Source organism: Emiliania huxleyi (genome assembly GCF_000372725.1).
Source record: "Emiliania huxleyi CCMP1516 unplaced genomic scaffold EMIHUscaffold_3, whole genome shotgun sequence".
NCBI lineage: Eukaryota > Haptophyta > Isochrysidales > Noelaerhabdaceae > Emiliania > Emiliania huxleyi.
The window spans coordinates 191629-207724 of record NW_005199770.1 but is presented as its reverse complement, the minus strand read 5'-3'; the positions used below and the strand labels follow the sequence as shown (position 1 = coordinate 207724).

The following is a 16096-nucleotide window of genomic DNA, read 5'->3' as shown; positions in this document are numbered from 1 at the left end:
ATCGAGGCGGAGGAGGCGGCTGCTGCAAAGAGGAAGGCGAAGAAGAAGAAGAAGAAGGGAAAGGGTGGCGCGATGCCTCCTGTGAACGAGGACGAGGTGGCCGTCGTCGCTGCTGCCGCTGCCGCGATGGACCTCTCTACTACACAGCAGGAGGCGGACGACGCAGGCTCGTCTGCGTCCTCCTCGGCAGCCTCGTCGTCGTTTCTTCCGCTCTCTGCTGCCTCGCACGCTACGCACGACGTGCTTCCTCGGCCGCCTGAATCGTCGATGGGCGGCGAGTCGACCTGCATTGCCTGTTTCACCAGGCCAAAGTCACATGCGGCTGTCCCATGTGGGCACATGTGTGCGTGCAAGCAGTGCTCGTCAAAGATGAGCACATGCCCTCTCTGTCGGGCTGAGGTTGTTATGTGGTTGCATGTGATGATATGAGAGGTACATGCCGAATCGCAGAAAAGTCCTCCACAACTCATCAAAGCCGGGTGGTTTGAAAGGTTGGGTTACAGACACCCACAAAAGAGTTGCTCTTTTCGCGACAGACGGCGACACCGCAGACTGCCCCCTAGACTACAAGGGCCGGTGGATGGCAACTCTGACCGCATACGAGAACCGGTCGCTCAAAGGAAGTCAGGCTCGAAGAAATAAGTGCCGATTCAATTCTATTCAAGAGACGGCACCGCTTAGAGAAAAGCGCAAGGTATGCTTCAACACTTTCTTCCGGGTGCATCGTGATGGTAGTTGGTTGCGACTTCTCACCCCCACCCAAAATTTGATTTTGAAGCAAAAAAAGTATGTCTTTATGCACAGACGTTTACAATCCCCCCAAAAGAAGCCGAGTGTGATTACTTGCATAGTGTGGGTTATCTGTCTGTTCCGTCTTGATGAGCTCTCCATCTCCGATACGGCCGCGTGTGCAGGGTCGCCAAATTGCTCAGAACGCCCAAATGCGATACCGATGGGTCCATTCTCGTCCCACAGAACGTCCTGCCACGACATACGGGGTGGTGGGTAGAGGAAAGTCCCTTCGAAACTGACTGAAAATCGCCATTGAAGGGCTGTGAACAGGGCCCTTCAATAAGCGTGAGCTCCTACACGACCACCTCATCCCAGGTGCTATCCTTGTCCCTGGGACACGCGGCCCTGTGGAAGACGATCCGCACGCGCAAGCGCCCGTTTTCGCCCTCTTCAGTGTGTGCGGGTGCTGTCACACACGGCGTCATTATTTTTTTTCCTTCTCTTCAATATATCTGACCTTGTTACAAGCTATAATGCCGGCGCCAAAGACCACCAAAGGAATTGCCCCTGGCACAGTGAGGGGCCGCTACAAACTCAAGACTGTCATTACAACCTCCAAGACGACCGGCCGTAAGGTACGGAGCAAACGCTGGGTGCTCACGGCCGCAGCTAAAGCGGCCGCTAAAAAGCGCGCAGCTGCGAAACGAAAGGCGGCACGTCGCTAGGCCCACTCCGGTGCCAGCTTGTACCGTCCATCTGCTTCCTGCATCAAGAAGCCCTCCTCAACAAGCCTTGGCATCATCGAGTCCATGTCCTGAACGGACCTGCTTTGCGATGGGTCGTTCTTGTCCCACAACATCATTGCTTTGAAGACAGCCGCGGACACCTCGTCGAGTAAAAAGTGCGTGCAGCCATTGTTTCGCTGGGCAGGCACGGGTGTCGTCATAGAGAGAGTCGCGCGCATGTCCGTGCAGCCGTTGTTCTGCTGGGCAGGCACGGTTGTGCAAGAGAGACGACTCGCAAACTGACTTCTGCCTTAGCGCGGTGCGAGCTGGCCTCTCTCACACAAACAATGGGGACTCCCGGGTTCGACTCCCTCGCGCGGCCTGTTTCGCCCGACGGCGGAGCAGGGGTGTCGCCGCGGAGCCCGGGGAGTAGGTGCCCAAGCAGACACCCAAGCACCCAAGCAGACACCCAAGCAGACACCCAAGCAGACACCCAAGCACCCAAGCAGACACCCAAGCACCCAAGCAGATACCCAAGCAGACACCCAAGCAGACACCCAAGCACCCAAGCAGATACCCAAGCAGATACCCAAGCAGACACCCAAGCAGACACCCAAGCAGTAGTGTACCCCAAGTCGCCGACTACCCCGACTTCCCCGGTGCTTGTTTTTTTCTCGCGCACTGCTCTGGTCTTCCTCGTTTTTTCCCCTCGATTCAATAAATTCAATCGATGCCCACCAGGAATCAAAATGCTGTTGCCATGCTGCATGCTCACGACATCGACGGTGCGCTGGATTACGTCCGCGGCAGTATGCGTACACCTAACGCACACACGCTGAGCGCAGCAGTCGCCAATTATGTTTGGAAGTGCCCGTGTACCGTGTACAGGCCTCGTCAGGTTTTTGCTCATGGTGCATTTAAACTCACACCACCGCAGTACAGGCTTGTTGTGCGAGTATATGGGCCAAAAGCGTCGGCGCAGTCGCTAGCCCAATCCATCAACTACATTCATTTTCTGGTGCTTAGCCCCGTGCAACAGCGGTCCGGCAGGCTGCCCCAAGGCCCCCTGGGCCTAGGGGGGGATATGGTCCACTAAAACATTGATTTTCCAAGCCCCAAACCCAAACTGAATCTCGAGGCGTTTGAGAGGCGTTTTCGTTCGGCGTCTATGATGACGGTGACAACCGGTAGATCGCTCCTCGAGGAATGGAAGCGATGGAATGTTGCACTGCTTGGGGGCCTCAGGGCCCGGAATGCTTGGCCCTGGCGATGGGGCTGCAGCCGGGCGCGCCGGACGCCGCCGCCGCGGAGGCGGCCATCGAGTCGCCGGGGGGACCCCCGAGTCGGCCATAGCAGCTTGACCTGAACATGTCCAGAAATGGTGGATAGGTACTTGGGCAGACCTGGGGCTCGGACGCGGCGCTCCCCCGTGCTCCCCGGGCGCTCGTCGCTTCCCTCGGCGATGCTCTTCCTGGCCGACCCGGTGCGCGCGGCCACAGATCACGTTCTCTCACGTTATGGCCCTCGGCGCGCTGACGCTCGCTCGCGCACCTGCGCAGGAGAAAAACTTCTGCCTGCCATCACCTCGACGGGCGAGAGGTTCGTCGAGTCCGGCAACGACCACGCCAGCGACACGTAGGTGCTCGTCATCGCCCTCCTCGTAGCCTCGAGGAGCAGCCGAACGCAGCCGATCTCGCCAGCCAAGCTCGCAGCACTCAGCGGCGTGGTGCCATCGTTCATCGCTTGGTCGGTCGCCGCGCCGACCTCGAGAAGCAGCCGGGCGCACTCAAGGTGGCCCTTGTCGCTCGCGACGAGCAGCGCTGAAGCGCCGCCACCATTCGTCGCCCCGACGCTCGCGCCGCCCTCGAGCAGCAGCCGCGCCGCCTTGGCTTGCCCGTGCCGAGCGGCCCAGGTGAGCAGCGTGTCCTGCTTCTCGGTGTCGTGCCGCGCGTCGAGCTGGGCCGCGAGCGACGTGCCGCGCGTCCCCTGCCCAGACAGGAAGCCGCGCAGCCAGGCCAGGTCGCCCCGAGCTAGGTCGGCGAGGCGGGTTGGGAGGATGGCGCCGCTCAATATGTGTCGCCAGAAAGAAGAAAATGGGCGCGGCGAACCAACGCAACAACCGGTACCAGCAGGGCGATGGCGTCTTCGGCAGCTGGACGAGGTCGGCACGTCCCACGGTGTACGACGGCACGTGCGTCACCGCGGTGCACTTTGGCATGAGGCTGCGCCCGCTCGCTGGCGCGCGGCACGTGCCTCGCCACCGACTACGCCGAGGCGACGAAAAAGAGGGCCGCGGCGTGCAAGTGCCCCAAGTGCGATGCCAACAACTTCGACTTCATGACGTGGGCGTCGAGCACGCGCGGCGGCATCGGGAGCGAGGCGGCGGCGTGGTTCACCACCAACTTCGCCGCCAAAATCGCTCGAGCATCCTCCGATAGCGAGCGATGGCGGGTCAGCGGTGAGCGCAAGCGCTTCCTGCAAGTGCACTCGGCCATCATCGCGAGGCGCAACGCTGCCATCTTCGACAACAACGCGCACCCGAAGATGGGTGGCGGGATGCCGCGGGCGCCTCCGAGTACTATGAACTGAGCTTCACCAGCCGTTTCTCTTCCTTTCCTTGCCTTCTCTTGCCGTTCGTTCTCTGTGCGCATTCCACTGCATGCGGCATCACACACGCGTCTTCTGCCGGGCGCGCAGCTGAACTCGTACCAGGTAGGCCATCGCTTTGCTGAGAGATCAGGCGCCTGAAATGGCGACAGTTTTGGGGGGGTTTTAGACGCCGTCCCGGGGCCCGTTGTTGCGAAACCTCGGATGTCCCATCGTTGCGAGGAGCGTCGCTGGCGTGTTGAGCAACGGCGCGCCGAGTACGGACGCGAAGAGCGGCGATGGCGGGGCGAGCCGCGACGGCGGTCGCGATCGCGCGATGAGCCGCGGCGGGATGAGCTGCGACGGCGCGACGAGCGTTGGCAAGGCGAGCCGCACACTGACGGGCGGCATGACGAGCGGCGCGGCTACAACGCCTCTTGGTGCAGTGGCCGCGAGCAGCGATGGCACGCTGAGCCACACGCAGCTGAGCGCTGGCGCGACGAGCCATTGCGAGGCGAGCGATGGCCGCATCATGACGGGCGGCACGTTGAGCGGCGCGGCTGCAACGACCGACCAAGCATAGGCGAGCGCGAGCGCGACAAACAGCGCCACAGGCTGCGTCGCTCGCGCTGCCGAAAAAGATCGAGGCCGCGGCGGTGGACGGCAAGGCGGGCGTGGTGCAGACGTGGCTCGCCAGGGACGGGCGGGTTGACGCGACGTGCGTGCATCGCGGTGTGAGTGGCTGTACGCTCCTGCTGATCGCCGCCGGACACGGTCACAAGCAGCTGGTCGAAGTCCTGCTGAAGCGCGGCGCGAAGGTGGATGCGCAAAACAGCTACGGCGTCACGGCGCTGACTGCCGCCGCCATCAACGGCCACGTGCAGATGGCCGAGACGCTGCTGCGGCACGGTGCGGAGATCAACCTTCAGGACAGCGGCTGCAGAACTGCGCTGATGTTCGCCGCGTGTCCATCGAGCCTGTCGGGCTGGCGTGGGTAGGTGACGATGCCATCGTTGCGCCTGCAGCCAGGGGCGTCGTGTGCTCCAAAAAAAGAAATGTGGTTCCCTTTCCTAGGGGCTGCACACCTGGCAGCCTGCATACCTGCATGCTCCCAAAACAGAAATATGTGGATTCCCTTTCCTATGGCAGGTATGTAGGCAGGCAGGTCTGAGCTGCACACCTGCTAGCCTGCATATCTGCATGCTCCAAAAAACAAATGTGTGGGTCCCTTTCCTAGGGCAGATATGCAGGCAGGCAGGCCTGAGCTGCACACCTGCCAGCCTGCATACCTGCATGCTCCCAAAACAGAAATATGTGGATTCCCTTTCCTATGGCAGGTATGCAGGCAGGCAGGTCTGAGCTGCACACCTGCTAGCCTGCATACCTGCATGCTCCAAAAGGGGCGAGCGGGCGCGGTGGTGGAAGCCGCGCTGTCGGTACCCAAACTGGCACCCCGCGTACTTGCTCGTGCCGACGGAGCCGCCCAGCATCTCCTCGATGGCGGTGTAGAGGTCGGGGTTGCTGCGCACCTTGTGGTGGCGCACGACGTCGAGCATGGCGCCGCAAAAGGCACAGCGAGGAATGCACCTCGGGATGCGCTGGCGGATTCCCCTTCCCGAAAGGCTCGAGGCCCCAGGAAGAGGTTCACTCACGACTCAGGCTTGTCGCGATGCAAGTGCCAAAGCGCTGCTGCCGAGCCTGCACCCCACACCCGTCCCCTACCCCCCCACCCCTCTTCAACCCCACCCCGAGCCCCTAACTTACGGCCTAACCGCGTGCTGGTGTTCGGCCCCCTGCACGTGCAGGCGCCCCCCCAGCTGCCGGAGCCTACACTCTCGCGTTCCATTTTCTTTTTTCGAGGCAGGCGGTCACCCTCGTTGTCCGCTTGTCCATGCGCATGCCGCTCCACAAGAATCCGACCAAGGAACCCCATCCATTAAGAGAAATTTACACTAGCCGGTGGCGGCGGCGTCAACAAGAACCTTGATCGGAGCCCACGTGATACGTAAGGTAATAATTGGAAGGCGGCTCGTGTCTAGCACACGAGTGCCACACGTTCCGAAAAATCCGGTCTTGAAGTTCGACCACGTGACCTTGGAAACCTCGTCCGCACCCGCCGCGCCAACGGAGTGCTCGCCCTGGTATGGAGTGGAAGCCGCTGCTACGATGCCGTGTTCGGTTACGAGATTGCCTCTGCAACCAGTGTTCGCCTCAAGCATAGCCTGCGTAATCCCGTAAAAAGAACTGCCGCCACTGATCACCTGACCACCGATGGAGACTTCGAAGCGCTCAATAAGCGACATGGCAGACGGCATGCGACCCTTGGTCACAGTAACCTTTCCATGAATGGCAAGCGTGTCGAGGTCAATGAGCGCGTTCTGGGGAAGGGAGAAGGCGATGGAAGAAGACGGCTTCAGACCGTCGCGCGCCGAAGACGCATCGATCTTAACGTGCTGGGCAGAGACGCCCGCCATGCTCTCGGAAATGTGACCGAGCACTTTCATTGGTCCCATACCGGCCATTGTTGCTCTCACAAACTATCACTCTCTATTATACTATTACGAAATATAAAAAATAAGCCTCATAGGCAGGAGATACAATCAACAATTTTGGTAATAACGGCCTGCATGGCAAAGTCTATGCGGTTTATTAGCCGTATAAAATGACGCCACATTTCCAGGGAACCGATATGCCATCCCCAACCGCCCGAGCGCCCGAGGTGGGCGCTCGGAGGCCGGAGGCATGAGAAGGCTGACATGCGCGGGGCGCACGAGCGGCGGAGCGAGAGCGGGCTCGCGTATGGAGTGTGTGTATGTGTGTGTGTGTGTGTGTGTGTGTGGCACGCGCGCGGATCTCCATGCGTCCGTGCGCGTGTGTGACGAGGGAGCTAGCTCGTCGGCTCGCCGGGCTCCGCCGTGTCAGCAGCGCCGCGGCGGCGCTCCCACGACGGTGGAAGCGCCTAGCCGCCTCGGGGAAGAGCTCGCGCGTGACTGCGGCGGTCACTCGCCTGAAGCATGCTGTCCGTGGACGGCGCAAGCGCGGTCGCACGGGGCTTTGCTGCACGCGTGCCACTGCGGCGGCGGCCACGTGTGTGTAACCCTGCGCATTCCGCCGCTGTCGTCGAGCTCACACAGAAGCCACTTCTTGTCCCATTCCGGAGGTGGGCATTCGCGCGCCCACTCCGGCGCATCTGCGACGGAGCGAAGCGGCAGCCCTCTGTTTCTGGCCCCGCGATTGCTCGCGGCACCGCGCGCCTTGGTGATGTTGGACGCGACGATGCGGTGAGGCACAGACACCTGAACAACCTGCTGCACGTGGCTCGCTTTGTCCAAGTTTGCCCGCAGACTGTTTGTATCGAGCGTGACCTTGGTTACCTGCGCGCGGAGGCAGACGAGAAGTGTGTGCCCGGCGGCAGCAACAGTGGCATGCTCCCGTGTCTGTGTGGGATCGGACATCCCAAGAGCGATGCCGGGGTGTAGCGTGGGGTGAAGGCTGCGAGCGGGGAGCGGGGGTGCACACCACGAACTGCAAGTGTGTGATAGTGCCCGGATCGCCGTCCCAGCTGCCATCACTCGAGGCCCACCGGCGTGGCGTGGAGTAGAGTGACTCCAACAATACGTCGACCCGGCCCTTGAGCGCCGCGTCACAACTCAGCGAGCTCGCCTTTTTCTGGCCATTGTGGTCCCCTTCCTGGTTGAAGTGGCCGCGCGCGAGAAAGCGCAGGACCGGCGAGGACGCGTTCTCGCTCGCGGCAAGTAAACGCGTCTCGCGCAGCAACTCTAGGCTCGTCGGCTTCCACGGCTTGCCCTCCTTCCAGCTCTTCAGGACGCGGCGAGAGTTGACGCAGAACGCGGGGAACCCCGACACCTGCACCGCGGGGACCGAGGCGCGCGCCATAATCAGACTCTCTGAGCGTGGCGTGGCGAGCGGCCTAAGCTTCCCAGCAAACAGGCTCACCGGGTAGGCGTCCACAGAAGCGTACCAGCGAACTGTCCCCAGAAGGATGGGGAGCAACGCGACCAAGAGGTGCATCGCGCGGTCAATCAAGGGCGGGCCTGCGGGGCCGCGGCTCTCCTTGTGCGGCTTTGGCGCAGCGGTCTCGTCGCGGTCCACGAGCGGAAGCTCGTCGTCGGCCGCGTTCGCCTCGGCAACTCCAGTTTTCGCCGCAACCGCCTCCGAGCGGCCTCGACCGCGCAGCCGCGAGTACGCCAGCACGAGCCAAGGCGCTGCCCACACGACGTAAAGATCCTGACACACGGTCGCGGGGTATCTAAGTGTCAGAGCCATCGCGCAACATGCTTCGAGGGGTCGCTGCGCGCGTGTGTGTGGGCGTTGCACGTGGCGGTGCCTGGAAGTCGTCAAAGTATATGCGATTCATCCAGATGTTCCCCTGGTGAAATAGGAAGGCGACGCAGGCGATGAGCGCGCGTGGCTTGTCGCCGGGCGCGAGGACGGCGAGCCACATCCCCACCTCCCAAGCCACTGCGCTGAACGCGGCGAGCTGGAGGAGGGCTCGGGGCAGCAAGTCAAATCGCGCAGCCGGCATGAGATAACGGCTCCCCAACAGGCAATGGGCGTGAATGGAGGGTGGCTGCGCCCACGCACAAAATTGCCACAACCACTCGGCGACGAGGCCCACGGTCTCAGTGCACAGCGGCCGCCACACCGCTGCACCCGGGTGGAGGCAGCTCTCGCCCGAGCACTTGTTCATCAATTCGTGGTGCATCAGCCACTTCAAGTGGTCAGACGTCCAGAAGACGCTGGTGAATGCAAACCAGCCAACGTCTGCATCTTCGTCCTCGTAAGCTCGGTAGCAATTGGTCAGCTTGTACAAGCCGGCAGTGGCGTATGCGCTGGCGAGCACGAGGAGCAAAGAGATGAACGGGAGCGTGTAATGGGAGGACGGCCGCGGAGCGGGGTCGGCGGTGTCAGTGGCGACGCCTCTCCCGCAGAGACGCGGCAGCAAGCCGTGGAGTCGCCACTGGTACTGATCGGAGAGCGAGAGACGGCACAGACTGAGCGCGTCCCCAGAGGGCGCGAGAGCGAAGAGGAGCAGCACGGGAGGGATTATGTGGCCGCTGTGGTGGCGGTCTGACATGTGTGAGCGCTTGAGCAGCTGGCATCTCATCTCGAGCACCGCGAGGCCGAGCAAGGCCGGCCGCGCGCACACACCAAGCAGAGCGAGCACCGCGAAGACCTTGATGGCGAGCGGCTCAAACCAAGCTACTGACATCCATTCGCGATTCCAGACTGCCAGGCCGGGCATCCAGTCGCGATGTCCTTCGGGCAGCAGGCCGGTTACGACGGTGAAGCTGCCCGCGGGACCCGGTTCGGTCAAGTGCAGCTGGTGTCCCCGTAGGTGATAGTCTTGCAAGAACAGCAGTACAAGAATGACCCGCGCCAACGCGAGGTCAAGAGCGGTTCTCCCGCTCGGCTCGGCCCGCGCAAGCAGCTTTGGCCCGAGGAGCACGGCCGAGGTGACTAACAGCCAGAGGATGGCAAAAAAGGTCTGGTGTGCAAACCGCACACTACTCAGAGAAGGCCCGCCGCCGTCGCTGTCGTCGTCGTCGTCGTCGTCGTCGTCGTCGTCGCCGCCGCCGCCGCCGCCGCCATGCTCGAGGAGATGCACAGCTTGCACTGCCACGGCGAGTGCGGCGAGGGATGAAATTGCAATTACTTGGACGTAGCGGAGCCACGCGTATAGGAGCATGCTGAATCGGAAGAGAGGACCGAGCGGCGCGGGTCGAGAACCCCCCCTATTCGACTAACGTGCAACAACCAGGCGCCGTCGCTTTTCTGTGGAAAAATATTCGCGACGATCTTCGTGCAAACTTTTTCTTTTTGAGCTGACACTCTTCGAGTTAACATTCGAGGGAACATTTGGGTAAAAGCTGGACGGTCGCGAATGGAGCTGCGCCCGGGGCGGCGGGGTCAATTTGTCCAACAATTCGATTACGATCAATATCAATAATTGGAAGTGGCATGCGACAGACGGCGAGGGCGAGGCCTTGCTCGACTCCTACGAGATTGGAAGGGACGGCGCGACCCGATGTCGGCGGGGGCTCGCCCTCGTGTTGGCGAGAGTTGCCTGATGTCGGCGGGGGCTCGCCCTCGTCTTGGCGAGAGTTGCCTGATGTCGGCGGGGGCTCGCCCTCGTCTTGGCGAGAGTTGCCTGATGTCGGCGGGGGCTCGCCCTCGTGTTGGCGAGAGTTGCCTGATGTCGGCGGGGGCTCGCCCTCGTCTTGGCGAGAGTTGCCTGATGTCGGCGGGGGCTCGCCCTCGTCTTGGCGAGAGTTGCCTGATGTCGGCGGGGGCTCGCCCTCGTGTTGGCGAGAGTTGCCTGATGTCGGCGGGGGCTCGCCCTCGTCTTGGCGAGAGTTGCCTGATGTCGGCGGGGGCTCGCCCTCGTCTTGGCGAGAGTTGCCTGATGTCGGCGGGGGCTCGCCCTCGTCTTGGCGAGAGTTGCCTGATGTCGGCGGGGGCTCGCCCTCGTCTTGGCGAGAGTTGCCTGATGTCGGCGGGGGCTCGCCCTCGTCTTGGCGAGAGTTGCCTGATGTCGGCGGGGGCTCGCCCTCGTCTTGGCGAGAGTTGCCTGATGTCGGCGGGGGCTCGCCCTCGTCTTGGCGAGAGTTGCCTGATGTCGGCGGGGGCTCGCCCTCGTCTTGGCGAGAGTTGCCTGATGTCGGCGGGGGCTCGCCCTCGTCTTGGCGAGAGTTGCCTGATGTCGGCGTCTTCATGAAAACTCTTTGAAGAGAGACACCAACTTCGGCGATCTGCGCGCGCTTCGCGAGCTCTGCAGACTCCCCCGCCGACTAGCGGTACGCATTCATGCGCTCGCGGACGATGGCCATCCGCTCGTCCAGGTCGAGGATGTCCGTCTTGAAGGTGGCGCGGAGGTCGCGCATCGAAACGGTCCTCTTGTGCAACATTTCATTGGCTCTCCGCACCGCGCGACACCTCCGATGTGCAGTACGCTGTCGACGTGCGCTCCAAGGTCTGCGACGCACTCGAAGAGTGCGGGTCGCTCCCCTCCGTGTCGCTCCCCTCGCTCTCCTCTGGCGACGGAAGAAAAGAATTCGAAGCCAAAGACGATCTCGGCCTGCATCTGCAAGGACCTTCCTCCCTTCGACGAACACTCTGGTGCGCCCGCGCCTCGCCTGCCCGCACCGCCGCGTATGCGGGCCTGCGCGTCGACCAGACGCACCGCGTCACCGCCCCCCTTCCGACCAAACCCGCCATCTCGCCGCGGCCCGGCCGGTTGCGGTGGCGTCGGCGTCGGCGGCAGCGCTGTTGGCGTCAATGTCGGCGCACCTGGGTGGGGCGCGGCCGAACCGGGACTGGGAAACCGGCACGTTGGTTCATACGGTTGCCCTCCACCCCCTGCCTGCCACCCACTTCGTCAGTACCGCACTCCCACGGCCGCCACCACCGCCACCGCTTCTGCCGCCGCTTCCTCTGCCGCTGCCGCCTCTGCTGCCGCGCCCCCCCCCCCGGCCCCGACTCTCGCCTGCCTTTCAACCGCACCCCGCCCTTCCACCACCCTCACGCGCGCCCCGGTCGCCTCTTGTGCCGCAGCGCCGCCGCCGCCGCCGCCACCGCCGCCACCGCCGCCGCCTCCCTCTGCAGCCTGCCCGCGCTACGCGCCCCACCGCTCTGCGCTTTGCTCCCCACGCACCCTCGCGCCCGCTGTGGCCGTGCGCACCTCTCCTTCCAACACCACCCCCTCGCGCCCCGGCCGCCTCTTGTGCCGCAGCGCCGCCGCCGCCGCTGCTGCTGCCGCTGCTACTGCCGCCGCCTCTTCCTTCCACACCCCGCACGCACCCCCCGCCTCCTCCGCCGCACCTCCCCTCTTCCCCCGCACCTCCACACCCGCCGCCTTCGCGCGCCCTCCCTTCTCCACCTCATTCATCCTCTGTCATCCATCGCCGCCGCTGCTATTGCCGCTGCTTCTGCCGCCTCTTCCTTCCCCACCCCCCACCCCCCACCCCACACCCATCTCCCGCGCCTCCTCCGCCGCACCTCCCTCTTCCCCAACACCTCCCCACTCGCCGCCTTCGCGCGCCCTCCCTTCTCCACCTCCATCATCCTCTGCCATCCATCGCCGCCGCCGCTACTGCCGCTGCTGCTACTGCCGCCGCTGCTATTTCCGCCTCTGCTAGACGCCTCTTCCTTCCACACACCCTGCACACACACACAACACACCCATCTCCCCCGCCTCCTCCGCCGGCCCTCCCTCTTCCCCAGCACTCGCCGCCCTCCTCTGCCATCCATCGCCGCCGCTGCTATTGCCGCTGCTTCTGCCGCCTCTTCCTCCCCCCCCCCCCCACCCCCAAGCCCACACCCATCTCCCGTGCCTCCTCCGCCGCACCTCCCTCTTCCCCAACACCTCCCCACTCGCCGCCTTCGCGCGCCCTCCCTTCTCCACCTCCATCATCCTCTGCCATCCATCGCCGCCGCCGCTACTGCCGCTGCTGCTACTGCCGCCGCTGCTATTTCCGCCTCTGCTAGACGCCTCTCCCTTCCACACACCCTGCACACACACAACACACCCATCTCCCCCGCCTCCTCCGCCGGCCCTCCCTCTTCCCCAGCACTCGCCGCCCTCCTCTGCTCGCCGCCGCTGCTATTGCCTCCGCCGCTGCTATTGCCGCCTCTTCCTTCCACACCCCGCACCCCCCCCCACCCCACCACCACCACCACCCACCCATCTCCCCCGCCTCCTCCGCCACACCTCCCTCTTGCCCAGCACCTCCCCAACTCGCCGCCTTCGCGCCTTTCCTTGTCCATCTCATTCCCAACACCTCTGCCATCGCCGCCGCTACTACTGCTGCTACTGCCGCCGCTGCATCTGCCGCTGCTACTGCCGCCGCTCCCTTCCACACCCGCACGCACCCCCCGCATCTCCCCCGCCTCCTCCGCCGCACCTCTCTCTTGACCAGCACCTCTCCTTTCGCCGCCTTCGCGTGCCTTCCTTCTCCACCTCATCCTCTGCCGCCTGCCACCGCCGCTGCTACCGCCGCTGCTACTTCCGCCTCTTCCCTTCCACACCCTGCACGCACACACTCCTCCCGAGCATTCCCACGCCTCCTCCGCCGCACCTCCCCTCTTTCCCAACACCTCTCCACTCACCGCCTTCGTGCGCCTTCCGTCTCCACCTCATCCTCTGCCATCCCTTCTCCACCTCATTCACTCTGCCACCCACCGCCACCGCCACTGCTACTGCCGCCGCCTCTTCCTTCCACACATTCTGCACACACACACAACACACCCATCTCCCCCGCCTCATCCGCCGCACCTCCCTCTTCCCCAGCACCTCCCCGCTCGCCGCCTTCGCGCGCCTTCCCTTCTCCACCTCATTCACTCTGCCACCCACCGCCACCGCCACTGCTACTGCCGCCGCCTCTTCCTTCCACACACCCTGCACACACACAACACACCCATCTCCCCCGCCTCATCCGCCACACCTCCCTCTTCCCCAGCACCTCCACACCCGCCGCCATCGCGCCTTCCTTATCCACCTGATTCATCCCATTCATCCTCTGCCATCCACCACCGCTGCTACTGCCACCGCCGCTATTGCTGCCGCTGCTATTGCCGCCTCTTCCTTCCACACCCTGCACGCACACTCCCCCCACCCATCTCCCACGCCTCCTCTGCCGCACCTCCCTCTTTCCCAACACCTCTCCACTCGCCGCCTTCGTGCGCCTTCTGTCTCCACCTCATCCTCTGCCGCCTGCCGCCGCGCTGCTACTGCTGCCGCTGCTACTGCCGCCGCCGCCGCCACTGCTGCCGCCTCCCTCTGCAGCCTGCCCGCCCTACGCGCCCACGCTCTGCGCTTTGCTCCCCACGCACCCTCGCGCCCGCTGTGGCCGTGCGCACCTCTCCTTCCAACACCACCCCCTCCCACCCCCTCGCGCCCCGGCCGCCGCCTCCACCTCTGCAGCCTCCCGCAGGTGCGACCGTCGAGAGCATGATGCTTTGTTTTCTTTGGTACCTTTTCATGCCAACGACGCTCGCCTGCTCGAGCGATATGCTCGTCGGCCCCAATTGCACGCCTTGTGCCGATGCGTGCCTCCCCGGCGCAGCAGCAGCGGCTCCCGTGGAATCATCTGCGTCGAGCACCATGCCGACGAGCGCGCATATGCGTTCGGTCATGGAGTTCATGGAGGGAAAGGCGCCGCCGCCACAGCACTGGGTCGTTCGGGATGCATCGCATCTGCAGGATGAGTCAGCATGGACACCGCTCGGCAGAGGTAAGCGCAAGGAGGCGTTCAGCGCTCAACTGCGGAGGAGCGATTCCAGGCCCGTAATTGTGAAGCGGGCCAAGCATACGAGCACCCGGGGGCCAAGTGTTGTGTACGAAGAGGTCCTTTACCTGGAGTACTTGCGTGGGCATACTGGCATACCATTCTTGCTGGGAGGGTTCAGCGAAAACATGACTAACTCCGCGTCACCACGCGTAGTGTACGTGGTGAGGTCACTCGACGGCGGCTTTGCACCTGGCCCCTTTCTGAACGGCCATGCGATGCTTGACTTGCACAAGATGTCTGCGATAACCCACCAGCAGAGATTCTATGCGATGAGCAAAGAATTCACGCGGCTGGCGCGACACCTCCCATTGGAGCTCGCACTTGCAATTCTCGAGTGTTTCCGCTCATTCAGTGAGGTCGGCGGCTTCTTCCTGCAGGACTTGGCCCCCAGCCAGTTTCAAGTCGCGGTCAGTGGCCGCACTGTCAGCTTTGAGCTCATCGACGGCCCGCCAGCCATGGAAGGAGAGGTGGCCAGACTGCTGGGCGTGAACTCGTCACACGGCGTGTCGGGAGAGGCGCTTCATCCTGTGCCGACCTGCCTTGCCCATACCGACTGCCCTGCCACGAAGAGCTACCACTGCTGCTGCGCGACGGGCGAGGCCGATGGGTGCGGGGCCAACACACCCATTGGGGCACCAGAGGCGATAGGGCACTGCGACGTGAGGCAGCTGCCCTTGTTTAATTCCATCAACACTACAGTGCAGCCAGGGCGCTGCAGGCCCCTCTCCCCCAAGACCCATGTTTACGACGTGGCGACGAAGGAGTGGCTGCTTCCTCTTGCAGCGAAGCATAGCCAGGCTGTGCGAGAGCTGCTGCCCCTCATGATCGATGAGCACCCATCGAAACGCCTCTCGTTCTCAGACTGCATCAGCTTTCTCCGTGAACACCACCGAGACCACGTCTCGGCCGAGACCAAACCGGGGAGGCGCCTAGAAGCTATAACGAGCACGGCCACCCACCTAGCGACCCGGGCTGTTCTTTGGACACTTTCGGGAACTCGGCCAAGCCTCGTCAATGATCTCGTTAACAGCGTGGCGTCGGTGCTTCACCATGGCGGTGTCGCGTCTCTGGCTCTGGCACTTGTAGTGCTTGTAGATGCTCCGGCATCTTCTCGCGTGAATTGTACTTCGCTGCTGCGTCCACATCTTAAGCTCACGCCCTGTGTCGCTCTGCGCGAACCCGTGGCTACAAGCAACGCGTGCCACTTGGCTGATCCGGCGTTGTACGTTGGGCAAGTACACATTGGCATGATGGATTTTCGGGAAGACGTCATTGCCGATCTGAGAAGGTTTGGGCGCCATCGAACTGCATGTCCAAGGGGGCAAAAAACGAAATGCAAAATAGCAAAATTGCACAGGGATTCTGGGGCGATGCTTGGCAACGACTATCGCTTCATTGCACATCGACAACTGCTCTCGCTGGGCATCCATTCCTTCTTGTACCTGGACTCGGATACGTTAGTGCGAGGCCCACTTGGCGCCTGGTTTGGCTGGAATGCCTCGTCGCACGATGCTGTCCCCGTGCTTACGGTTGCAAAGCGCCAGCCTCACAAGTTGGCCTGGCCTACCATAGCCCCATCGGTCCTCTTTGAGCAGTGGGGCTTCAACGGCTTCGACGCAGCGAATGCATCTCGCCAGCAATTCAATGCCGGTGTTCTGGCAATCAATGCCCACGCCTACTGCGAGGCTGGTTTCTTCCCACGAATGCTCAGCATCGCCCGCTTTCACGCCAAGCACCCCCTTT

At 63.1% G+C, this 16096-nt stretch overlaps 1 protein-coding gene across 1 annotated transcript; it reads right to left on the bottom strand.

Annotated features, from left to right (window-relative positions):
* Positions 1-4229: 4229 nt before the first annotated feature.
* On the bottom strand, positions 4230-5599 carry EMIHUDRAFT_195012 (hypothetical protein; the record flags this gene model as incomplete). Its single annotated transcript, XM_005775072.1, has 3 exons — positions 4230-4666; positions 5145-5183; positions 5428-5599. 3 exons carry the CDS (start codon positions 5597-5599, stop codon positions 4230-4232), a joined length of 648 nt encoding a protein of 215 aa, XP_005775129.1.
* Between the last annotated feature and the right edge of the window lie 10497 nt (positions 5600-16096).